Source organism: Microcaecilia unicolor, chromosome 2 (assembly GCF_901765095.1).
Source record: "Microcaecilia unicolor chromosome 2, aMicUni1.1, whole genome shotgun sequence".
Lineage (NCBI taxonomy): Eukaryota > Metazoa > Chordata > Amphibia > Gymnophiona > Siphonopidae > Microcaecilia > Microcaecilia unicolor.
In genome coordinates, this window is record NC_044032.1 from 243,592,300 (window position 1) to 243,619,176 (window position 26,877).

Genomic DNA, 26,877 nt, shown 5'->3' on the forward strand with positions numbered 1-26,877 from the left:
TCCTGGGACAGAACGACTACAACGACTGATGGAGTGGTTATGAGGAACTGTCTCATAGTAGCTGAGGAGATAGAGCCAGCATGGCACTCAGAGGACACCAGCTGACATCACTGGGAGCTTTAGTTCTTACAAATTAAAGGGTGTTGCTGAAGGGGCATGCCCTGCCCTTGGAGCACCACTGAGTCCAGAGTGGAGTAGCATATTATGGGGAAATGTAAGTTTAACCTAAAACCTCCACTCTAACTGTTGGTCCTATGGACAGACACCTGGTGCCAGCAAGATCCTTAGATCAGGTACGCTCTCCATCATGGACTTCTTTAACCTCAATGTACTCCCCCTCTTCCTCTCTTGCCTTGTAGAGAATGGGTGTCCAATGTGGTTTCCCTTCCTCCAGCTGGGGGGCTGAGTAACCCTACTGCTTCAGCTGTGTCTTTTACAAAACTGCCGTTTGCTTTTCTGGAACCTCAATGTAAGAGACTTGTGGGAATCTAATCTGCAAGTGGAGGGTTTGTTCAAAACTGTTGTTTCTCAGTCTGTTAATTTCTCCCAGGAGGTAGTGGACAAATTAGCAAATGTGGATTCTAATATTTTGTTATTGGATAAGAAAGTAACAGCTACTGAGAAACAGGTTTCTTCTCTCCAAGCATTCTCAACTTCACATGTTTAAGATTCATTATCTCGTCAAATAAAATTAGAGATGATTGAGAATGTTAGTAGAGCTAGGAACTTCTCTTTCTTAAAAATGTTTGTATATATTTATTATCACCTGAGATTCATCTTATGAAGTATCTCAAGGGAAATTCTTGAATTAGCTGCTGCTGATACTCTTTATATTCTTAAATTATTTGCTTAGTAAGAGGAAACTTCAGGGTGATGGTCAGAAGGCAGACTAGTTGGCTTCATCAGAAATTAACAACTTTTTTGGAGAATATTCAAGATTTGATCAATTTTAGGTCTACCCTATTTGTCACACTAGCTTCTGATACTGGAATTTGATACTGAGTAAATATTTTAAGAAGAAGGGTGTGTTATTTTGTGATGCGAAGATATGTATTTTTCCTGATGTATCTAGAGTGACACAACTCAGGTGCAAGGATTTCTTGGCATTGAAGCTTAGAGTTTTAGCTCTGGGTGCTATTTTTTGTCCTGAAATTTCCTTGCAAATGTATTATTTCTCTTCAGGGTAAAGATTTTATTTTTTGGAATTCACTACAACGGGAATAATATTTGAAAGGTCACGAGAAATAATGTTTTGGGCATTATTTGAGTACTAATGGCTCCTTTTACCCAGTGTCAGTATAAGGGGTCCTGTGGTGGTGTCAGCGCATGGGTTTGCCACTCGCCAAGGTCAACTTTTACCACTGCCTGTAAAAGATTTTTTTTTGTGACGGGGAAGGAAATGGCCATGTGCTAAACAAAGGCATTGACATGCAGCCATTTCCTGGGAGAACCCGTACTGCCACCTATTTAGGAGGTGGTAAGAGCTCTGGCAGTAACTGAGAAAATGTGTGGCGCTGCCCAATTACTGCTAGGCACATCCCCAGTGCTAGAAAATACAAGACTAATTTCTAGCACTGGAACTGGCATGCAGTGGGAGCCAGAACTACCGCTGGACACCCCTGGGAGCCCGGGGGTAGACCTGAATCGCCAGACGGCAAGCCACTGGTAGGTCCACTGCACATTTGTAAAAGGGCCCCTAAATTTGTTTTCTAGGCATTATTTGATGTTAGGATCAACCTAACTTAGTTTTCCTGAAATATTTCATTTATGTTAGGTAATGCACACCTCCACTGATGTGGGCTTGTAGGTTTTCTTTTTGATTTCATTATTGCATTTTTATGATAACTATAAAAATTGGAGAACAAACTACAAAACTAGGTCTCAAAAAATAATTTTGTTCAGAACATTGAAAGAAGAAACCTAAGTAGCAAAAAAACCACAAATTTAAATAAACAAAACCTGAACTGCCTCAGAAGGTCTACCTAGATGACTCTTCCCAGGTGGCTACAATCACTGGTTTCTAATGAAGCTCTGAAAAAAGCAACAGCAGAAAACAACAACTGAACTGGAGAAAAAAACTATTGTTACAAAAAAAATGAATGCTACCATTCTTACAAAATTGCAGAGCCAGTCTCTTCACTAACGATGTTCATATGTAGTTAGAAAATCCAAACTCAAAACGTAACCTCTGCACAGGGAAAATAAAGTCACTTAACTTTAGAAATTTCAAAACGCTGTAGATGCAATAATTAACTCAGCCATTAAATCCAATGTATATCTATATCCATTTCTTGTATGTTTGCAGGAATTGTCTGCAGATAAAAAATTTAGGGCCCTGTTTACTAAGGTGTGCTAGCATTTTTAGCGCGTGCTAAAAATTAGCTCATGCTAACCAGTGGCGTAGCTACGGAGGGCCACGGGGGCCTGGGCCCCCCAAATTGGCTCTGGGGTCCCAGGTTTGCCTGGCAGGGGTCCCCAACCCCCTCCAGCTAAAGCGTTTGTCCAGCACAGGGCAGGCAATATGGTGGAAACCAGCACTGGACAAATGCTTCAGTGGGTGAGGGTTGGGGACCCCGCCAGCCAAGGTATGTGACGTGGTGGTAGTGGTGGTGGGCGGGGGTAGTGGCGGGGAGGCGAGCCAAAATGTGCCCCCTACCTTGGGCTCTGGCCCCCTCATGTCGAGGTCTGGCTACACCACTGGCGCTAACCATGTAGACACTCATAGGAATATTATGGCCATCTACACAGTTAGCACAGGCTAATGACTAGCATGCGCTAAAAATGCTAGTGCGCCTCTAGCAAGGCTTAGTAAACAGGGCCCTTAAATTTAAAAAAAAAGAATGCGGAGTCCTTTCCTTGTGGGACCAGATTTGTTCTTACCGCTGCCTATTTGTATAGTCCAGACATTTAATAAAAGACTGTATTTCTTTTTCAGACTATAAAAAAAACAGCATTTGCCTTCCAAAAATAGAACCAATTTATCTGGAAACCATATCCCTACTTGGATGCCCCATTCTGGCAGAGCTTGCTTGTACTTCCAAAGATCTCTTTTGTGGTGCACCATTTCTACTCTAAGCTCTGGAAAAACCTTAATTGAGACATTCTTACAAGAAATGGATTTTTTTTTCTGTAGTGCTGTGTGCAAAATATATTTCACACTGGAGAAACACAGCATTTTTATTATCAAATCTCTTGGTGGCAGATTAGGGTCAGGCCTCAGGTGAAGCTCTCTATGCGCCCTCTCAATTTTATAGGGTGGCTGGCAGGGAGGGTCTGGAAATTTCTGCACCAGCAGTTGGTGTACAAAAGATTGCACTCGAGTTCTCTCCAACCCCTCCGGAACCCCCACAATTCTAAAGTTTGACCTTCTACCATGGTTCTTCTAGTCCATTATTTTTTCAATTAAATTCTCAACTTGCCTTGATAGTGTGGCTATCATACATACTATGGCCATTTTGTATTGTGCCGCCAGCTGAGAAGCTTCTTGTTTTTCATAGTTGCTCTATAAGTTTTTTGTTAATTCATGGATGGTCTGAATTATTAATCTCTTTTCCCCTGAAGCAGCCTGTAGAGGTGAAACAGGGGATTTGGGATTTGAGATTTGCAGTTTAAGAGATGCCGGATACAGCATACTGAGAAAACAAAGAGACTGCAAGATCCAAGATAAGTACATTATATCAGTGCGGGCAACATTCATTTTGCTTTGTTCAGCTTAATCTGTATCTATGGAAGGTATTTTGTCATTTATAGACAATGATAATGTTAAAGTGGAGTTTTTTTATGACATGATTGAAAAGAGCCTCCTACGATTCTGAAGGTGTTAGCCTTACAAATAGGAGTGATTCTGATATTCACTGAAGTCTTTTTTCTCCACTTTATATACATTGTTATAGATATATATCTTTTAAAAAGAAATTAAATGACATTCCTAGAGATACAGAATATGTTTTGAGGTAGAAATCGAGTATAGGCACATGGTAATTGAAATCACCCATAGTTATACTGTTGCCTAATTTGCCAGCTTTCCTAATTTCTGGAAGCATTTCTTCATTTATTCATTCTATTTTGGCGAACGATAGTAGAGTCCTACAAGAATATTCCTACCCTTTACACATGGAATTTGTATATATAATGATTCCATGCTGCTATGTGTTTCATGTAGAATGTTTATTTTATTTGACTTAATTGCCTCTTTAACATATAGCACAAACCCCCCTCCAATTTGATCCCCTCTATCATTGCAATATAATGTGTACACTGTTATCACAGTGTCCCATTGATTGTCCTCTTTCCACCAAGTCTCTGAGATGCCTATTATCATTCAGTGCTATATCCTCTAACTCTCAAATAAATATTTTTTAGGCTTCTAGCATTTGTATATAGGCACTTCAAATTGTGTTTTTTCTTTGCATCTACAAACTGCTTTGAAGTTGATGGGGATAATTTGCATCCTTTACTCTGTTCTCCCATTAGACACTCCTGGCTTTCTTTCACCATTATTGAAACCTCTCTATAGGGATTCCCTAAAGATCCTGTTTTGATAGAATCCTTCAAGAATATTCCACACCGAACCATGTGCTCCTGGGCAACTGTAGGCTTTCCCCCCTCATTTTAATTGCTCTATCTCCTTTTGAGAAGTTAGTCCTAGCAGCCTGGCTCCATCTTGGTTAAGGTGGTGTCCACCCTTTCGGTACAGGCTCCACCTTTCCCAGAATATTGCCCAGTTCCTAACAAATCTAAATCCTCATCCCTGCAGCGTCGTCTTCGTCTCAACCACACATTGAGACTTCGGAGCTCTGCCTGACTTTTGGATCCTGTGCATGTAATGGAGAGTGTTTCTGAAAATGCTACCTTGGAGGACCTGGAATTCAGCTTTCTACCTAAGAGCCTAAATTTGGCTTCCAGAACCTCCCTCCCATATTTTCCTATGTCACTGGTACCCACATGTACCCAGACAGCTGGCTGTTTCCCAGCACTATTTAAAATCCTATCTGGGTGACGTATAAGGTCTGCCTCCTTTGCACCAGGTTGATTTTATAATGACACATAAGTGTCTGTATCTTTATGAAGCAGCATCAGAAAAATAGCTGAAAAGGCAGCTGAAATGCCACTGTATTCACTTACTCCAATTCAGTAAGTATGCAGCTGAAGTATGTGTATGGGTGTGTGTTTCTAGAGTCTGCCTGCACATTTCCCTGTTTATATACCTGATCATGTGCTCACATGTGATGTGTACACTTTCTTGAAATAACATGCACTTGTATGTGCATGATCATTTTATAAACGGTACTAATGAGGTAATTCTATAAAGTAGGTGTGAAAACGTATGGGCCAGTTACATATTGCTGCCTATATATGATTATCTGCCGGTTGCTTTGCCCCTTTCTTTCATCCCGTGTAGTCCCCTATTCCATTCCCAGCCTGTCTCACTCTGTAACTGTGTCCTCCATGCATTGTATAGTTTCCTCTTGTATTAATGTAAGCCACATTGTGCCTGCTCTTGTGGGAAAATGTGGGGTACAAATGCATAAAAATAAATAAATATTTAAATGATTAGAATCATGGCATATATATACATATTTGTGCATATATGTGTGTAAATGCCAAACATCTGCCTTTAAGTTGTTGGGTTTTTTTTAACTATGTTCATATGTGCATATACCTAGCTTGTTACACTTGTTTTCTATGAAGGAAATTAGGTGCCACATGCTTAAATAAAACAAGTCTAGAGAGAATCCACGTACGTGGAGAACTCAAAAGATCCCATGGAATAGCAAACAAAAAATAGGAGTGGGAATGTGAACCAGGCTTATCCAAAGACTAAAACCAGACAAAATCTTTAATAATCAAATAAACAAAATTTATTAATGTTTTCTTAAAAATGACTATTGCCACTCCTGTAAATAAAACAAGTTCCATTATTTGGACTGGGGTGGGGGGTGTATTTACTATCCATGCAGTTAATTGAAATTAATGCATGTTAACTTCACAGTGCAAGTTTGTGAGCTCCTAAAATAATATGAATATTAGGAAATCAAAAACAAATCATCATAACTGAGAGGAAAGGACTGACCCTCTTGCCAATCCAATTACAAGTCATCATATTGAACAGAGTGCAGCTATTATAGCTTTCCAAAATTGCAGAAAATTATTACTATCATGTGACACCTGAAGAAGGGATTCTAACCCTAAGGTCTATTGGAGATGTTAAAACGACAGAGCTCCTTGTGCTTTTTTGATCACCAGAGTGTAACGACCCTCTATGGAAGGACTTTAAGGAAGGGTAACGGCTGAACAGAGGGGAGTATATATAAGGGGGAGACTGTGGGGAGAATCATGTTTCTAGGTTTATTACTTATATCCACCTTTACCCAAGGTACAGTAAAATGAAAACAACACAAAATAGCTTCACTGTATGCTTTGTCACTTAAATATCAAGGCACATATTAACTGAGGAAGATAAAAGCCTCAGAGCAGGACAGAGCTTTTTCTTCTTAAAGCTCTTCACTTACTTAGCATTGTAATCATAGGCAAAAAGAACACCTTCATTAAACAGAGCAAATATTCTCTTGCTAGTTTAACTCTCCCCCCCCACCCCAACAAGAAAAGAAAATTTCTGAAACAAAGCACTTAACTTTTATAGCTGACATTTAGAGCTGCAGGGTCATATCCTGTCAGTTCATTTCCAATGTGTTTTGCGGTACAAAACTGCTACTTCAAGGAATTAGAAACCCAGTCCTTTCAAATCTTTAAACTCTCAGTGCTTTCTTCCTGCTCTGTGAGGCATTTTCCTTCCTCAGTTAATAAGTACCTTGATATTTAAGTGACAAAAGCATATAGTGAAGTTATTTTGTGTTGATTTGAAGATTTCACTTCACTTACCCTCTTTTTTTAGTATTTAGGTACAATAAAAATTTATATAGTCATAAAATATATAACATCACACACACAATCAAAAACTAACAACAAAACATTAAAAACAAACTCGTTGCATGGGGAGAGGGTTGGAGAGGGGAGTATATGTCGGGGCATAGACTAGGAAAAGGGACGGGACGAGAGTATAGGTGAAGGGAAAGACAAGGAAGATGGGTGAATATATAAAGAGATAGGCTGAGGACAGAGGTGAATAATGAAGAGGTGCTGTGGAGCAGGAAGCTTTCTTTTAAGGCAGGGGTGGGCAACCAATGCCCTTGAGGGCCACAGTCCAGTCGGGTTTTCAAGATTTCCACAATGAATATGCAGGAGGTCTAGAATGGAAGCCACCTGACTGGATTGTGGCCCTCGAGGACCGAGGTTGCTCACCTCTGCTCTATGGTTAGGTAATAGACTGGAGGAATTGGCTGTCTAGTTTGTTGACTGTTGCTTTCTTATAACATTGGAAGGCTAGTCCTGGGGAGTCCAGCTAGTTGTTATGCTGAGACACAGTTATAGGATGAGGAAGTGAAAAGGAATTTAATCCATAAAGAAACCAGTGCCGAGAGAGATACGTGTACTATGATTTGATCTTACTGTCAGCTCCATGTCCTCATCTTCTTTCTCCTTCACAGGCTTGTCTGGGTCCTCTGGTTCCTTCTCCTGCAGGTCCATCTCATTGGCCTGAGACATGTATGGCATCTCGTCCTTGTTCTTGAATTCTAGGCTGAGGATTGAAGGAGGAAGTAGAAGTCCTAGAATTACCTAAAGCAATAATAATGATAACAGCAAATTATCTAACAACAGAACTCCTAAAAATAAAGAGCAGTTAGAGTGTGATTATTCAGGTGCACATTCAACGTTCATATCTGTCGGAAGCCAGATTCTTAAGCGCCTCCTGATGTAGCACTCAACTGCAATGATTACAGATTCAGGTTCAAGAAATGTCATTGCCTATGTACATGTTGTCAAAATAATACATAAAGGGGTATAATTTCAAAGGCTTAATATGAGCAGTTACACGAGTACATTGCGATCACTTGAAATTACCTACTTTTATAATTTACATACTTTTATAAATGTTAAAAAGAGGTATTTGGAGATTCTTTGCGGCTGTGGTTAGAAACTATGCGTGTCACATTTAGGGACTTGTTTAGTAAAGTGCAACACAGTTTTGCATTTACCATATATACTCGAATATAAGCCAAGGGGGGAGGGGAATTGTTAATTCAAGCATATTCAAGTTTACCGGTAATCTTTCCTCCCCTGTAGTGTCTTGCATTTCTCTCTTCCCCTTTTCCCATTTTTGATCTCTTACAGCTCCCTCCCACCAGTGACTGCCAATTATCTCTCTCTTACCCCCTCTCCTCTGCATGACCGACCATTTTCTCTTGCTTTCCGCTCCCCCCCCCGCACTGACCAGCATTTTTCTCTTGCTTTCTGCCCCCCTCCTCCGTGCTGACCGGCATCGCTTACTGCTCTCTCCTGGCTTCTGTTGCTATCTCTGACACGGAAGTGGGGCCTTGAGACCTCCCGGCAGAGTCTTGAGCATGCACAGATGCTCAAGGCCCCATTTCCATGTCAGCGATAGCAACAGAAGCCAGAAGTGACTGGTAAGCACAGGGGAAGAGGGTGGGGGGAGCAAGAGAGAAGTGCTGGTCACCGCAGGGAGAGGGGGGAAGCACAGAAATTTTTTCTTGACTCAACTATAAGCCGAGACCCCAATTTATAGGCTTTTTTGTGTGCCCAAAAATCTTGGCTTATAGTCGAGTATATACGGTATTTGTATGTTAAGTGCAAAAATTGGTATGCATTAAGTGCAAAGCCTGAGCTTGTTCCCAGAATATTCTCACACAGTTACTTTAGCAAAAAGTACTTTATCATGCAGTAAGCCCTGAATTCTATATAGATCTCCCAAAATTGGATGTGCAAATATGGGTACTGTTCATAGATCTGCGTGCAAATTAATTAGCTAATCAGGTGCTAACAATCAATAATTGCCGTTAATTGGCCCTCATTTGGAGTTACGCACACATCTGCCCTATGCACTATTCCATAACATTTGTCTAAATTTCATAGGGTGCAACTCTAAAAGGGTGTGTGGCCAAGGGAGGGGCATGTCCAAGTCAGGAGCGGCATTGACACCAGTCTTTGGCAAGCTTAAATGCTTGCGCCCAAATTTAGGCACTGAAATGCATGCTAAGCTAGTATTCTTTAAGGGTGACACGCCCTTTGCAGGATACTAGCTTAGTGCTGATCATGTTGACTCCTAACTTTGGGTGCCATTTACCCAGCTTCCCCCCTAAGTGTACTCACAGTCAGCGCAGATGCACTTACCACCTTCTATTTATGACACCATAACAGAAGCTGCATTAACTTAGTAAAGCATCGAGTGGTAACGGTAGTGAACAGTCCATGCCCCTTCTTTACATGTGGAGGGGCATAATCAAAAGGGGTGCCCAAGTTTTCCTGAGGACGTCCTCACAGGACGTCCCGGCGAAGGGGCGGGGAAACCTGTATTATTGAAACAAGATGGGCGTCCATCTTTCGCTACGATGCCGACACGCCCCCGTCAACTTTGGTCTTCCCCGCAATGAGAAGCAGTTGAGGACTCCCAAAATCGGCTTTCGATTATGCCGATTTGGCCGCCATTCTCTTTTGAAAATAAGCCTGGTGGAGGAGCATAATTGAATGGCGCCGGCCATCTATATGGCCGGCGCAGTAAAGGGGCAGCGCCAACCGTATTATCAAAAAAGATGGTCGGCCATCTTTTCTTTTGATAATATGGTTGGTGCCGGCTAAATCTCAACATTTAGGTCAAATGTTGAGATGGCCGGGTTTACAGATGGCTGGTTTCGGTTTTCGGCCATAATGGAAACCGGGCCCAGCCATATCAAACCCGGCCAAATGCAAGCCTTTTGGTCGTGGGAGGAGCCAGCATTTGTAGTGCACTGGCCCCCCTGACATGCCAGGACACCAACTGGGCACCCTAGAGGGCACTGCATTGGACTTCAAAAATTGCTCCCAGGTGCATACCTCCCTTACTTTGTGTGCTGAGCCCCCCAAATCCCCCCAAAACCCACTCCCCACAATTCTACACCACTACCATAGCCCTTAGGGATGAAGGGGGGTACCTATATATGGGTACAGTGGGTTTTGGGGTTTTTTGGAGGGCTCAACATTTTTTTTTTTGGTGGGAGGGGGTTGGTGACCACTGGGGGAGTAAAGGGAGGTGATCCCCGATTCCCTCTGATAGTCATCTGGTCAATTGGGGCACTTTTTTGAGACTTGGTCCTAAAAATAAATGGATCAAGTGAAGCCGGCAAAATGCTCGTCAGAGCCGGCCATCTTTTTTCCATTATTGGGCGAAACTGGCCATCTCATAAGCAAGCCCCGTCTCGCCTTCTGTACCCTGCCGAAACGCCCCCTTTAACTTTGGCCGGCTCCGCGATGGAAAGCAGTTGGCGCCGGCCAAAATCGGCTTTTGATTATACCGATTTGGCCGGGTTCAGGAGATGCCGGCCATCTCCCGATTTGTGTCGGAAGATGGCCGGCGATCTCCTTCGAAAATAAGCTGGATAGTGTTCTATAATTTATACTGAACTCTTTTTTTTTTATTAAACATAATACACAACATACAATCTTGTAGGCTAAAAATATTGAACAAACAAAACACTTAAGGGCACAGAAGCATGAAACCAGAATTATATGAGGATAAACTAGTCTCTGTTTTGCCTCAACCTGAAAACAGCTTGACAAGATTTTCAACCCATACCCTCATTAACCTCTCCCCAATGTGGTGTTTTGTGTAACTTGGAAACAGAGTGTTCTATAATTTATATGCATAAGTATGTGTTCCGCCCATGCTCCACCCAAATTCTGCCCCTGTGAATGCCCACCTGTAAAATATGGGCCACTGATGACTGTCGTGTAGTTACAGAATAGCGTGTTGCCAGATTATTGTCATTTATGCCAGTAGCATACCTAACTTGGTTGCCACCTGGAGCAGAGCACCCCCCTCCTCCAGGCATATCACCCCCATGTGTACCGGCCCACCTGCTACCACCTCCCTCCCTCCTTCCAAGCAGTAAAGGGGTTCACTGAGCAATTGCATGACTGTCGGCTCAGCCGGTCCCCTGCCTCAGAACAGGAAGTTGACATCAGAGGGCACAGGGAACCGGCAGAGTTGACAGCTGTGTCAGAATCACTAGCGCAGCTTTGTAAAAGAAGCCCAGTTAGCTCCCTTTTTTTCCTTTATCCACAATGCACAAGTCAGAATGAGGCCTGTAGCCTGTAACCGTGAGTATGCCCAAGGAAAGTTTGATAACAGGAGACAGCATGAGCCTATCTGGCTGAAGCCAGTAGGTGGAGCTTTCCGCCATACTGAGGGACGCAAAACATTAGCAGACACTATTGAGAACAATAGCAAACTTGTGCAGTTTCTATTGTTTTATTAAACCTCTTTGTTTTGCATTCTTTCTGTTAGGAAGGCATCTTGGGGAGGGGGTGTAAGGGGGTGGGGGGAGGGTTTGGAGAGTTTTCAAGGGTTCTGTAAAGAGGGGGAGGGTTATATTCAAAATGCTATCAGTGCTCCAGAGCTTGCTTTGTTATTTACAATGCTGTATTGTGGTTTTCAGTGCTGCGCTATCTGCCTTTATTTTTGCTTACGATGACAATAAAGATATTTCTATCTAAAACAATATCAAACACTTATGACTGCCTATGTGTGGGTTTTTAAAACATCTGACAGCTTTTTTTATTTAATTGAAAGCTTCCCATATGTACATATATATCATGAAATAAAATTGGAAATCACTAAAACAGCATAAAAATGATTGTAGTTGGTAGAACAGTAATAAACCCACTGTATTTTATGCTCACTTTTCTACACTGATCTATAGAATACAGTAATATATGGGCAAATCTCAGTGAGGATGTCCTGGTTTCTTGATGGGTTCATCTTAACTATTGTTGTAATCTGCCATGGGAAGCCTGGTGTTATAAAGATGGAATATATTGAAATTAAATGGAGGTAAAATTAAACTCTCACTGGGGCACATGGAATCACATCTTCACTTCATCTCTTTTGTAGAAGTTTACATTTTAGATACACAAATAAATGGATTATTCTGTTTTGAGCATGTTTCAGGGACAAGTGGTATTATAAGTCAAAATAATAAAAATAAATATTTGGTTTCATGCAGATCTGCAGTCTATTGGTTTTCTTATATTTAGTTCTTGTGATGACTTATACTGTGCCAAAACTGAAAACTCTTATCTCTTCTATCTGGTCGATAATAAAAGGAGCTCATTGTGAACACTATCCATCCTAAAAGACTGTTTTGTGGCTGTACATGAGGAATTTGCTATTGCATAAATGTGTGTTTTTGTTCCTAGTCATATATCCAAAAGTTACATAATCCTTTCACGAAAGGCAGTTAATTGTTTAACTTATTATTGGAATATAACTGCAAAGGCATGGTATGGTCGCATTTTCAATATGGTAATACAAGAGCCCAGCTAAAGAACAGGTTATTTTGAGTAATTCAAACTTGCTTTCCTTGTGCCATCACCCATCCAGTTGGATAGACAGTGCCTTAAAAGGTGGAGGATAAAGGATTTTATTTCTTTTTAATTTATTTGACATGTATAATCCACATTATCCCAAGCAAACTCGGGTTCAATATGGCTTACGTTTGAAAATACAGTGAGACAGAATAATAGATGTCAGTAACATCATAGGAGCATGTACTGTAGATGGATATGTGTGAAACATTTAACAAAGTTGAGATTAGCATGTATACCCAACTGGGCACACCAGAACAGGCATCCATACACATATGGCAAAAGTAAACATCAACATCTACAGAGTACATCCAAAACTTAATTTTTATTTTCTCATTTCCATCTTCCAAAATACTAGACAGCAGATGAACTGATCAGTAGGACCCACAGCAGGCCAAAATAAGTAAAGTCAGAAACAACATAGATTATACCTAACTGTTCAACCACCCTTAGGTTTCGCATGTGGGTTTCAAAAAGCAATACTATGTGCATGTAAGGTCTAGATAAACAAATTAAAGCCATGAAAGTTTTAAGCAAATGTCCCAAATATGTAATACTTGGTAGCAATAATGAAATAGTAATGGAATACTGATGTAGCAGGCAGATTTATTTTCCACTGAAAATAATTAACTTTGTAAGAACTTGGTGGCTAATAGTGTGCTACTTGCATTTACATCCACACAGACTTTAAGAAATAAACAGAACTGAACTTTTAGACTGACTCTGGACTTCTGCATGAAGATAGCTGGCATTCATTTGTGAGAGGTTTGGGTGTTGTTTTCGACCCAACGCTATCCTTTGAGGCTCATGTTAAGTATGTGACCAGAAAAGTGTTCTTTAAACTCAAACAGTTAAGATCCATATGCCCTTATTTTTATCAGGAACATTTTGTTTTAGTGGTCCAGGTAACTATTTTGTCTACCTTGGACTATTGCAATGTACTGTATTTCGCTCTGCCTAAGAAATGAATGTCTGCATTACAGTTACTTCAAAGCACGGCTGCTAAACTGATCTATCATTTTTCCAGATTTGATAGGGTTATTCCATTGCTGTGGTCACTACACTGGCTTCCTATATTTGCTACAGTACATTTTAAGATTCTGTGTTTTATTCATAAGGCTTTTGTGCTTAGCACCCTGTTAGATCAATTCAATTTTTAAGCTTTTTCTCAGTCTAACATATGTAGATCCAAAAGTAGTGTTATGATTCTGCCGGTCTGGCAGGGGAGGGGTGTGGACTTCATTCCTGATTGGCTGTCAGGGTTTGCGCTGACATCAGTGGGTAGTACTTAAGCCTACATGTTCCTGCTTCCTCTGCTTTGGCGTTACGTTTCTTTGTGGCTAAAGCCTTTGCAGTTCTCTGTCAGAATGTTGTTCTGTGCTCTAGTTTTGAATCTGTGTTTCCTCTTCAGGGCTTTCTGTTACTTTCCCTTTGTTTGGGATATCTGGTGGCAGCGTGTGTGTGTGTGTGTGTGTGTTCAGCTTGCTGTTTAGTTTCCTTTGTCTGGGTTCATTTCTGTCAGCGTGTATGTGAGTAATTAGTTCACTTGCCTCCAGCTGGGGCTCTCCCTCGCTACTTGCAGTTCTCTGTGGGAGGCCAGCTATTTTGTTTACTCAGTGGGGGCATTGCCCCGTTCTGCCGACTTGGCAGGCTGCTGGTCTGCGGGCCTTCCCTCAGGTTGTTTGTTTATTCAGTTATCTTCCTCCTCCGTGTTGTTGCCTCTGACTTCTAGTTCAGTACAGGGGATTTTCTTCATCCCTTTTGAATCTTTGCCTCTGGCCTCTGGTTTGAGGGCTAGTTTACCTTTTGTTTCCTGTACCTGTCTCTGGCTTTTGTGGCTGTTAGTTGGCTCATTCTTTCTTCTGTCCTGGGGGGTTCCTGGCTGCGGTATTCTTGTGGCAGCCCGGTCTTCTAGCTGTTTTCTCTGTATCCTCCTGTGGTTACAGGGTGCTTCCTGTATTAGTTTTCCTTTCCTGCGCTAGTCCCCTGGGGGGGGGGGGGGATGGCACCCCGTGCTGGTTCCTTTGGTGTCCTTCCTTGTAGTCTGGGGAGGAGGGGTTCTGTCCTGGGTCTGTGGAGCCTCCGTGGTTGTTTTTTCCTGCGCCCTGTGGCTGGTGTTCAGTGCACGGCTGGCACCTTGGTTCCCGTGGGGACTCCTGTGTTTCTTTCTCCCCTCCCTGGGTGTGTATCGGTTCCAGTTCGGCCGTGAGGCCTGTACGAGTGGGTCTGAGTGTATCGGTTCCAGTTCGGCCGTGAGGCCCGCTTGAATGCCTATTTCCCTTTCTTCCTGAGGTGCTGCGTGTGGGTAGGTTAGGGGTGTTGGATAGCTGGGGTGTGTAGTGGCGGGTCGGTCTCCCCTAGGCCTTGGCCTCTGCTATCAGCGGGCCTCGGCCTGGGCTCAAGAGCTCACGACCAATCCAACAGATTACAAGTAGATGTACGCTGTCTCCATTTTCTCCGTTGGGACTGAAATTTAGCTGACATTGGAAAGCTTATTTTTCTACTGCTTTGGCTTTGCTTTGGAATGATCTTCCTTTAGCAATTAGGTTAGAACCTAATTAGAACTGAGGCCCCACTTAACTTTGCCCCTGCATGCCTGTAACCCAGAATGAGGCTTGAATCTCTCTGTATTTCAGCTTTCTGAGCACAAGATTAGTGTTTTGTTTTCCCGCGTTTTGAAGCCTTCACAATGCTGGATTGTGGGCAGCAGGAGGGAGGTCAAGATTTGCCGCAGCACCCCTGAGAGTTCGCTGTGGCGCACCAGGGTGATGCGGCGCACAGTTTGGGAACTGTTGTACTAAGGTGCGGTAGGCCTAAAGTGGGCTTACCACACACTAAAAAATCACTACTGCAAGATGCAGTGAGGTGTCCCATGGTAGTGTTCTGCTTAGTGCGAGCTAATCCAGAGCTAAAGAATACTTTTTTCCAGCGTGGGAGGCATGCCCATGGGCAGAGAATAGGTGTGCATGTGCTAATTGGGTAGCGTGGGAACATTACTATGTGCAATCTGATTTGTGTGGGAGTGGCACAGGAGCCCTTACCACCTCCTAAATAGGTGGCGGTAAGGGATCCCACGGTAATGGCCACATGCTAATGGGGAAATTAGCATGTGGCCATTGCATAAAGATCTACAAATGTGGCCATTTTACTGGAACGCTAAAGGTAGTGCAGACCAGCTTTTAGCGCGTCTTAGTAAAAAGACCCCTATGTCAGCAGGCAGCCTGGGAAGAAAGCTGAATCTCCTGGGAAAGGTAATACAGGAGCCTGGGACCCCAAAGGTGTACAAGCTACTGCACTAATCACTCTGGCAGCTTCAGGAACAGGGGAGTGGCTGAAACACTCTAGCCAGGCAAATCAGGGATTATATAAAGGCGCTCCACAAGAAAAGGTAGGAAGGATATGGGCTGCAATCCCCTGGGCTTAGATGTGGAGGGGCATTTTTGAAAGAAATGTCCAAGTTGGGATTTGGACGTCTTTGTAAAACGTCCAAATCTGGGGGTGGGGAAAACCATATTTTAGAAAAAAGATGGACGTCCATCTTTCGTTTCGAAAATACCAAGGACGTCCTTGGAGTTGGATTTCCTTAGAGATGGACGTCCTTAGACATGGACGTCTTTGACCTTCAGTGATTTTCAAAACCAAAGACATGGCAAAAACATTCAAATGCAAGCCATTTGGACGTGGGAGGAGCCAGCATTTGTAGTGCACTGGTCCCCCTGACATGCTAGGACACCAACCGGGCACCCTAGGGGGCACTGCAGTGGACTTCAAAATTGCTCCCAGGTACATAGCTCCCTTACCATGTGTGCTGAGCCTCCAAAACCCTCCCAAAACCCACTACCCCCAACTGTACACCACTACCATAGCCCTTACGGGTGAAGGGGGGCACCTAGATGTGGGTACAGTGGGTTTGTGGTGGGTTTTGGAGGGCTCTCTGTTTCCTCCACAAACGTAACAGGTAGGGGGGCATGGGCCTGGGTCCGCCTGTCTGAAGTGCACTGCAGTACCCACTAAAACTGCTCCAGGGACCTGCATGTGCTGTCAGGGACCTGAGTATGACATCCGAGGCTGGCACAAAATATTTTTAAAGATGTTTAAAGATTTGAGGGTGGGAGGGGGTTAGTGACCACTGGGGGAGTAACGGGAGGTCATCCCCAATTCCCTCCGGTGGTCATCTGGTCATTTCGGGCACCTTTTTGTGCCTTATTCGTAAAAAAAACACGTCCGGGTGAAAAAGTCCAAGTTTTACTTTAGGACTTCCCTGCTTCTTTCGATTATGGCTCAAAGACATCCAAGTGTTAGGCACGCCCAAGTCCCACCTTCAACACGCCTCCAACACGCCCCCTTAAAATTTGGACGTCCTTGCGATGGACTGTAGTTGGAGATGTCCAAAATCGGGTTTCGATTATATCGATTTGGACATCACTGGGAGATGGACGTCCATGTTCGATTTATGTCGAAAGATGGACGTCCATCTCTTTCGAAAATGAACCCGATAATCTCAAAAAGAAAGAAATACAGGAGGCAGGAAAACCTCTAGGAAGTTGGGGGTATCTTGTAGCCTAGGCAGGGAGAAACCTTATGGAGAAACTTAAAAGAAGGTTTTGTTTGGGAAAACTGCCTGGTTGGTTAAAAGGGAATTTAGTTTGTGGTAACCCAGCTGGAAGCTTGGGAACAGTAAGCCTGATAATAAGGAAAGTAAAGAATAATAATCGGTTCATTTCCAAGGGAATATTTATGTTGAATAATGTGTTCTCTACAAAGTTGGTAGCCAAATATTAGAATTCCTTTGCATTCTGCTATATGAACAAGTTCTTGATTTTTGTGAGAGGAAAAAGAATACTTTTGTTGTTAAGTGGTCTTTCTGCAAGAACCCTAATAAATGATACTTTGTTCATTTACATTTAATGCAGGTGGAAGGCTTGTTTATTAATTGGGGTATCACCTGGAAAGAGGACAGTGTAGTCCGATCCCCACAGAAGTTGAAATAGCCATTAGAGCAGCTGCACCCTAGCTGAGGGTGACTCCATCCAGGTCAACAGTGACAGGCAGGGATGTCAGGACCAGGTCACCAGCTGTTGAATGGCCCTTAGTGGTTATAATATACATTATGGATATTCTGAAAACCTGACTGGCTGGGTGTGCCCTGAGTACTGGGTTAAGAAACTACATTAATGAGCGCAGGTTACACACAAACAAAACCTTAGGCTCTAAATTGTATAGGTATGCACACTGGTGTATGGTGATCTGTCTTGCTACCACTAAGGACATTGATGTTGACCGATATAAGTAGCACTAACCTTAAGACCTGAATTTTTGCGCATCCGGAGTCTGCCCATCCACATGTCTGTCAAGAGCATTTGGCTGCAGGTGTGAGCAATGAAGTCACGGTGCTTGGCGGCTACAGCCAGCTGCAGGCATGTGGCGTTACTCCAGTTCTTCAGCTCGTAGGTCAGCAGCTTCATGGCCAGCTGCTCATCCTGCTTGTACGACTGGTCTAAGAGCTCCACAGCCAGTTGACCAAATTCTCTGCAACACAGGAGATTTCTCATTATTTCCTGTATAAGCCCTAACGTCATTACAATGTTTGATAAGGTGGCACTCTCCAGTTCTCCTCTTTGTCATGCCAGGAATATACCTGGAAACCCAGGCTTACAACAAAACCCAAAAGCCTAGAACAGGCCTTTTCAACCTAGTCTCTGCGGCACAATAAGTCCCATCCATTTTTTGGGATATTCGTGATGAATATGTATGAGATAGACTAGCATGCACTTCCTCCTTGGTATGCAAATCTATCTCATGTATATTCAGTGTGGATATCCTGAAAACCCGATGAGACTTGGTATGCCCCGAGTACTGGGTTGAGAAGCCCTGGCCTAGAGATAAACCGATATCAGGCATACTCTATATGGTTCTCAAACCTGTCCTGGGGGATCATCAGCCAGTTGGATTTTTGGGATATCCCTAATGGATAGGTATGAGGCAAATTTATCAGGCATGCAAATCTGTTCATTAGGGATATCTTGAAAACCCAACTGGCTGGTGGACCCTCAGGATAGGTATGAGAACCACAACTCTATTGTATGGTGTGTGACCAAGTGCTTCCATGAGCACTGGGAATTGTTTCTCTAGTTATGGATTTCTAGCATTTGCATTCTTTGGTTTGAATTGGAAATGCAGGGTTACAAATTTCACAATGGTATGAAACAGGAGTTAAGATAAAACAAGGTTGCACAGAAATGTCCTGGTGTTAACGAAGTCCTTTAGCTCACTAGAAAGTTTGGCTTTAAAGATATTACAAAACTTTGATGGGCACTGTGTAAAAACATTCAAAGCTAACACATATAAAGGGATTTTCCCTGTTTCGGGGCTGCCAAATTTTAACTAGCCTTATTCTTTACCTTCTGCTTCTCAAAACGCTCTTGGATTTCTTCTGTGTTTCTCAATAAATATATTTAAAGAAGGTAATACGAAGAAGACTAACTTATATTGTTCTGCATAACTTGGAATGGGTTGTCAGCTCTGCTTCCAAACATGACCAGTCTTTAAAACTGATAAAGGTTATTGGCTGCATTCATCTGACATCTATTAGAGCACACCAGACAAAACTCACAACCAATTAAGCAACAAGTTTTTGATTCAGCCAAATCATTAAGACCCCCTCCCCCCATTCTGCTCTGATCATCCCTCATTTCGCTTTGATTTTTATTGCATTCCTGAGTCCATGCTAAAACATATTCACACCCACCATTATGTATCAAAAGAGTGTGCAGCTTCTGCACTGAACCTGATCTGAACCCCCCATGGGTTTCTCATCAATACTTGTAAAGTAAGTAAAACATCATGAACAGTTCAAAGGTAACAGGGGAATTTCTAAGCACAAGGCGTGCCAGTATGCACATAATGAAAGGGCACTCATTAAAAAAATGTAAAATTGAAACAAAACAAGAAAAATATATCTACCCAAAAAAGGAAAGACTATCGGGACGGTATTCAGAGCTATTTAATCAGCCAGGAATGGCTCCTGGCTGGTTAAAAAGCACTTAACTGGCTAAGCAATAATATTGCTGGTTATCTCTGCTGAATATTAGCTCTTAGTGGCTAACCGGTGATATCATGTAAATATTCAGGCTTTACACAGAGTGACAAAAGTTATACATCAGGAAAAGCAGGAGTGACACTGGCAGCTCATTGGAACCAGCTGTCCATCCCTTCTTTGGTGAAGTGGGTAAATAAACTTTGGTGTATTTGTGACATGGAGCGTCTCCTGGCTACTCCATATCATACTCTTGCTAAATAGGAGGTGATCTGTGAGCCCTTTTTGAGGCATTGTTCCTTTTGACTGTTCTATTGCTGGTCATTGTCTTACCTGGATCTTCACTTAGCTGGGGGGGGGGGGGGGGGGGAGATCTAAAAACTTTTGAAAAATGTTTAGAAATGATTGCTGGGTTATTTTCATTAGATGGGGGCTACTTCCTTGTGGGAGGACTTTTTGTTATGATTGTACTTTCTATTGTTGCTGTAGTTGTTTCTGTTCATTATATTGTATTGGCTACTGGTTCTTAATAAAGCTTTCTCAAAATTAAAAAAAACAAAACAAAGGGGGAGTGTTTTGAGGCAGGCCATGGAGGAGAAAAGTTATCTGATCCATATTCAGGTGGTGGCGGTCAAGGTTTTATGTGCTAACCATTGCTGGCTAAATTGGTCCTGGATATTCAATGATGGGCCATGTCTGGCATTAGATTTGAATATTCATGTCTCACCGAATGACTATTGGCCAGGGCATGCATAAGAGGAATTCATATTTCTCTCCTTGAGTCCCCTCATGAAGTCCGATCCCCCTTCTCTTCTGCCCCCCTACAAAGTCTTATTCCTCCTCCTGTCCCCTGGCAAAGTCTGATCTCCCCTCCTTCCCACCTCCCGATAAAGTCTGATCCCCCTCGTTCTCAGACCCCCAACAAAGACTGATCTCCTTTCTGGCCTCCCCCCAAGTTGCAGCAGCCCCCCCCCCCAAGGCCTACCTTAAGAGGCCTGATGGTCTAGTGGTCTTCAGAACAGAAGCAAACCCCACTCACTCCTGCATCTCATAGCTATTGATTGAAAATGGTTGCCATGGCATCTATTGGTAGTCTCATAATACCACCACTATCATGACGGCCATTTTCAATCAGGAGCCATGATGGGTGGGAGTGAGTGAGAGTCAGTCCTGCTTCAATGACTACTAGAACACCAGACCTGTTAAGGTAGTCCAGGGGAAGGGGAGAGGGCTGCTGTGACTTAGGAGAAGGGCCGGGAAAGCAATTGAACTTTGTTGGGGGTAGGGAGGGGAGACCAGCTTCAGGTCACAAACTGGTAGTTATGTAGGTGCCGACCAATATTCTGTGCCAGTACTCACATAGCTAACTGGGCAAAGTTAGGACTCCACTCCAACGCCTCCTCCAGAATCCTGCCTATTTTCAAAATGGTCGATTAATGATGATATTCAGCGGCACTACCCAATTAAGTTTGAATATCGGACCCTGTATGTTTAGTGGCAAAATTCAACCTAGGTGCCTATCAAGCTTATTTTCGAAAGTGATCGCCAGCCATAAATCGGGAGATGGCCGGCGATCTCTCAAAAGCAGCCAAATTGGTATAATCGAAAGCGGCTTTTTTGACAGCATCGCCGCTTTCCCATCGTCTCGCTGGAGAAAGTTCAAAGGGGGCGTGTCAGCGGCGTAGCGAAGGCGGGACATGGGCGGGTATGGGCGTGGTTACCAGATGGCCGGCTTTCGCGGATAATGGGAAAAAAAAGCGGCGTTCAGCAGTATTTCGCTGAGTTTACTTGGTCCTTTAATTTTCACGACCAAGCCTCAAAAAGGTGGCCCAACTGACCAGATGACCACCATAAGGAATCAGGGATGACCTCCCCGTACTCCTCCAGTGGTCACCAACCCCCTCCCACACTAAAACAATAAAACTAAAAACCTTTTTTGCCAGCCTGTATGCCAGCCTCAAATGCCGTACCCACCTCCATGACAGCAGAATGTGTTGTATCCTCTGACAGCCATTCCCTGGTTTTGATGTGGCTCTCGGGTGAATGTGACACCTTTTCTGTTAGGTGCACTACAGAGTCACATCAGCAATGCATTGTGGTGGGTGTAGGGTTGTGGGCTCTACTCTCATGGTGCTTTTCCCCCTGCTTACTGGGTCAGAGTGTGTCCAGTTTTGTTTCCGGTAGTCCATGAGGTAGTGGCCATTTTTGTCAGCCAGTTTTAGATCCCTTTCATGTGTTACCCACGTTAGAGAACTTAGTTATTACCTTGAATGTTGCTGAAAGAGGGCATTGTACACCATTCTGCCAGCTCTGACCTACTGCTAATCTCAGTACCAGGGAGACTCTTTGCCAGTGGGGCACAACCTCTGATCTGCAGTTAACTGTGAGTAAACGTGCTTATTCAAATAAAGGACTTTTTCAAAGAGATTAGTCTTCAGGTCTCAACTGGTGTGCCAAGGTTATACAGCAGCAATAAGTCCTAGAGGCCTGCATGTATGTAGGTCCCTGGAGCACTTTTAGTGGGTACCGTAGTGCACTTAAGGCAGGCGGACCCAGGCCCATCCCCCCCACCTGTAACACTTGTGCTGGTAAATGGGAGTCCTCCAAAACCCACTGTACCCACATGTAGTTGCCCCCTTCACCCCTAAGAGCTATGGTAGTGTTGTACATTTGTGGGTAGTGGGTTTTTTTGGGGGGGTTGGGGGGCTCAGCACCCAAAGTAAGGGAGCTATGCATGTGGGAGCTTTTTCTGAAGTCCACAGCACTGACCCCTAGGGTGCCCAGTTGGTGTCCTGGCATGTCAGGGGGGCCAGTGCACTATGAATGCTGGCTCCTTCCATGACTAAATGCCTTGCATTTCGCCGGGTTTGAGATGGCTGGCAGTTTTTTCCATTATCGCGATCTCAACCCCGGCGAACTCTGGCATTTGGCCGGGCTAAACCGTATTATCAAAAAAAAAGATGGCTGGCCATCTTTTTCGAAAATACGGTTCCGGCCAGCTGTTGCACCGCCGCCAAAATAGATCGCCAGCGATCTATTTCGCTGGCGATGTTCGATTATGCCCCTCCACGTACCTTTATAAAATAAGCATCTAGAATGCACACAAATTTACACCTGCTGTATGGCAGGCATAAATGTGTGCTTGAATTGTATGGTTGAACAAGTGTATTTGATAAAGCACCCACATACATACCAACTCTCCTCACCCCTAGAAATGCCTATGTGCAGTACATGTACAAGCAAGCATTTTAGTGACAACAAACATATTTATATGAGCATCTAATGTTGTGTGATTTTAGAAAAGCCCCTTTTCCATGTATAAAAGAAGTTTTACATGTGAAAAACCTTTCTAAAATGAGGTGCACAAAGTAAAAGCTGATTGGTTCATAATTAGTGTGTGACATCATAGTCACTATGAACCAATTGAATTCAGCAGATATGAGATCATTTGTAATTATTCTGCTGACACGGATATTCCCTATGCTAGGAAGTTGCTTAGCACATTTTAAATATAATGTTGAATTGATACTAGCTACACTGAATGTTACCACTTACCATGTAGTTTTGAAATACTGCTTTGGACACAGAGGGCACAGATTTCTTTTAAATGAGGACTGTAGTATACTGAATATGTCCCGACAGAGCAGTCATATTCACTATTTTTTAAAGCAGGGACCATATTAGTAAATAGACTTCAATGTAAGAGGCAGGACTGATGCTGGAGAAACTGAATGATGCCCCGAGCCCTGGAGGTCCCTCCTAAACGATGCGATATGTGTAAACAAAATGAAAGTTTGCTTTTCCAGACTCTATTTCTTAGTTCATTTGCTAAGGTTCTATTACCCTATTAATTTCCAGTTGTCTCCTTCCATTGTTCCATTGTTCTTTTCCTTGTCCTATTCCCTAACAATACCTTGACTCTGCTTTCGCTTAAATTCTCACAATGTAATCCATAACTGAATTGTAACAAATCGTATTTCCATTATTTACAATGTATTGTAAGCCACACTGAGCCCGCAAATAGGTGGGAAAATGTGGGATACAAATGCAATAAAATAAAATAAATAAAAAATTCCATCTTGTCCCCATCCTGATACTCTCTTCTCCTAACACACACACTCACAATTCTATCCCAGTCATTCTCTACTCCTGCCAGCTTCTCTTCCCATTCAACCACCATCTTCCCAATCCCTCGAGGCTGCCTCCCCCCCCCTGGTCTGTTAATGCCCCCTGATCTTTCCTAGAGTCTTGCTGTAGGCACTGCCTCTGGGACAGCTGTTCTGGTTTCTTCCAGTATCATCCCCTTCATTCTTTTACAAGTAGAGCTTCCAAGTTAACCAGTTCCAGGAGGTAGATTTTAGGCCAGCCCTGGATTGCTAGCAACTCCATCCTAGTGTATCAGGGTCTACAAATCCCGCACTGTTTCGGGATGTAAGTTTAAAACCAGGACTGGCCAAGAAATCTCCCACCTGGAACTGGGTAATATATCAGCTCTGAACCATTTGCATGCTTAAATTTATAGAATACATGTCCAATGGTCTCCAGGGTCCTTTGTGTTAACTTTCTGGATGAAATCTATTCTCAAAGCTAATTTTTAAAAACCTCCTTCTTATACTGCATTTTAAATATTCTCTGTGTATTATTAGCAAATTAAGCACTTTTCCATATCTGCAAATCTTTTTTTTCCCCCTACTACCCCTTCCCCAGCCCATAAATTGTGGTATTTTCTACAGAGGTTGGAAAGTAAATCAACCTGGAGTTGTGATTCAGCTCCTGCGATATGTCATCCACCATGTCATTCTCAGATGCCTCGTGGGCCATGGCTTTGCAGAGTTTGCAGGCCACTAGAGCTTTGGCCATAGCTTCTTCTCCATGCTGCCAGAAGAAGAGAGCCATCTTCTGACGCTTCATGAGGACAGCCCACACCATCAGTTCATGGAAAGGGAAAGGAAAGTGGTTAATCTCAGGATCGTCTAAATCAATATCCACTTCTTCTTCTCTTTTCTTAGTTGTCTTCCTTCCTCTTCGCATGGGGATGTCATCCTGTCACACAAGCAGGGAAAAGCTATTTTCAGCTAATGATGAATAATACATAAGAATATAAGTGTTGCCATACTGGGACAGACCAAAGGTCCATCAAGCCCAGCATCCTGTTTCCAACAGTGGCCAATCCAGGTTGCAAGTACCTGGCAAGATCCTAAAACAGTACAATATATTTTATGCTGCTTATCTTAGAAATAAGAAGGGATTTTCCCCAAGCCCATCTTAATAATGGCTTAAGGACTTCTTTTTTAGGAAGCTAGCCAAACCTTTTTTAAACCGCGCTAGGCTAACTGCTTTTACTACATTTTCTGGCAATGAATTCCAGAGTTTAAATACACATTCAGTGATGAAATACTTTCTATGGTTGGTTTTAAATTTACTACTTTGTACCTTCATTGCGTGCCCCCTAGTCCTAGTATTTTTGGATAAAGTAAACAAGCGATTCATGTTTACCCGTTCCACTCCACTCATTATTTTATAGACCTATCATATCTCCCCTCAGCCTTCTTTTCTCCAAGCTGAAGAGCTCTAGCTGCTTTAGCCTTTCCTCATACTTGTTGATATTCAGCTGACAGTGGTGAGCATTTTTTTTTAAAACACTTCAATACTAAGCCGTGTCCAGGCACTGCCATTGAATATCCAGGTGAGCAGTGATGATACCCCAAATTTATACAGGTACAGCCAATATTCAGTGTAGTACCTGCACAGCTAACTTGGCAAAGCTAGGATTGCTGTTTACACAGTCCTACCTGCCTGGTTATGTGTGAGGGAACTTGAACTGAATATCACTGGTGCTCACATAACTTCCGTGACTGCCCCGACGCTAACCCTAGTCCACCCTGGCAATGCTTAGACACTACTGCAACAGTCAGAGCTGATATTCAGTGGCACTGCCCAGATAAGTGCTACTGAATATTGGGAGCTGGCCAGCTCAGTGTGATTTACATGGCCAGGAGCCTTTCCTGCCTGCTTAAACCATGCTATTGGTCTACCCATAAGTCTTTAAAGCAACAGCTGAGAAATTCTAATCGGCTTGTACTAATGGGCAGATCAGTACAGAAGGGCTAACTATGACATTAATATAAACCATTGAATGTTAGGCAGAATCTTTGCAGTGCCTTTTTGCTGTATTAACTTTTATCTGGTCACCAGTTGCCACCTGCTATGTTTGCTCTTAATTTTAAGAGTTCAGTGAAATTTTGAGTAAAAATTTATGCACTTAGCTCTTGTAAATTTTCAAAAAGGCCAATTTAGAAGAATAAATCCTTTACATATTGGGCACTTACTGGCCAATATTTAAAACCATTTAACAGGCCAAGAACGGCTTCTGGCCGGTTAAATGGCACTTTGCCAGCTATCTGCCAATATTCAGCAGGAGATAGCTGGCTATCGCTGGTTAACACTTAGCACAATGGTTCTCAAACCTGGTCCTAGAAGCTCCCCAGCCAGTCAGGTTTTCAGGATATCTCCAATGAATATTCATGAATGAGATTTGCATGCACTGCCTCCACTGCATGCAAATCTATATCCTGAAAACCTGCTGGATGGGGTGCCTCCAGGACCAGGTTTGGGAACCAATGACTTAGCGGATAACTGGTTTTATCGCACATTATAATCCGCTATCTGCCGATATCAGCGCATCGCCGGCTAAGTTTGGTAGCCAAATTACAAAATCAGCGCAGATTCTATAACAATACACATAGTTTATCAAGCTTAACAAGCTAATGAGCACTGATAACAGAACTTAACAAGCAATAATGAGCACTAATTGGCACTGATTAGAATTGAGACACACAACTCGCTAAGCGCATTCTGTAACGATGTGCGCCAAACTTCTAATACACTCAGGGGAAAAGGCACATGGTTATGGGTGGGGAAATGGGTGTTTTGTGTCCTGTCCTTCTCTCCCCTCCTTCCGCAGAAGTCTTGCGAGGTCACCGCTTGAACTCTCAGCATAGGCGCTGACTCCGTGGGTGCTTGAGCACCCCCAATATTTCACCCACCGGAAGTTCGTTCACCCACCAGAAGTTCATTCCCTCCCTCCCTCCTTCCTTCGAGTTCCAGGCCCACTCCCTCCAAATTTTAAAAGTCATCTATTTTACCTCGTCGGGGTTAGGGCGGCAGCAGCAGTAAAAAGCATGCAGGCTCGGCTCGGTGCTTAGCTCCATTTTCCCTTCTCTCTCTCAGCTCTGGTCCGCCCTCATTTCCAGTTTCCGCAAGGGCGGGGCCAGAGCTGAGAGAGAGAGAAGGGATAATGAAACTAAGCACCGAGCCGAGCCTGCATGCTTTTTACCGCTGCTGCCGCCCTAACCCCGACGAGG

At 43.2% G+C, this 26,877-nt stretch overlaps 1 protein-coding gene across 1 annotated transcript in view; it reads right to left on the reverse strand.

Moving 5' to 3' along the window:
- Window positions 1–26,877, reverse strand: part of TRPM3 (transient receptor potential cation channel subfamily M member 3) — a 714,222-nt gene that overhangs the window by 101,627 nt on the left and 585,718 nt on the right. Inside the window, exons 16-18 of the mRNA XM_030193857.1 lie at window positions 24,267–24,556; window positions 17,778–18,006; window positions 7,510–7,677 (exon numbers count right to left, since the gene is read on the reverse strand). Coding sequence (XP_030049717.1) covers window positions 7,510–7,677; window positions 17,778–18,006; window positions 24,267–24,556 — 687 coding nt within the window. The remainder of the gene's footprint in view (window positions 1–7,509; window positions 7,678–17,777; window positions 18,007–24,266; window positions 24,557–26,877) is intronic.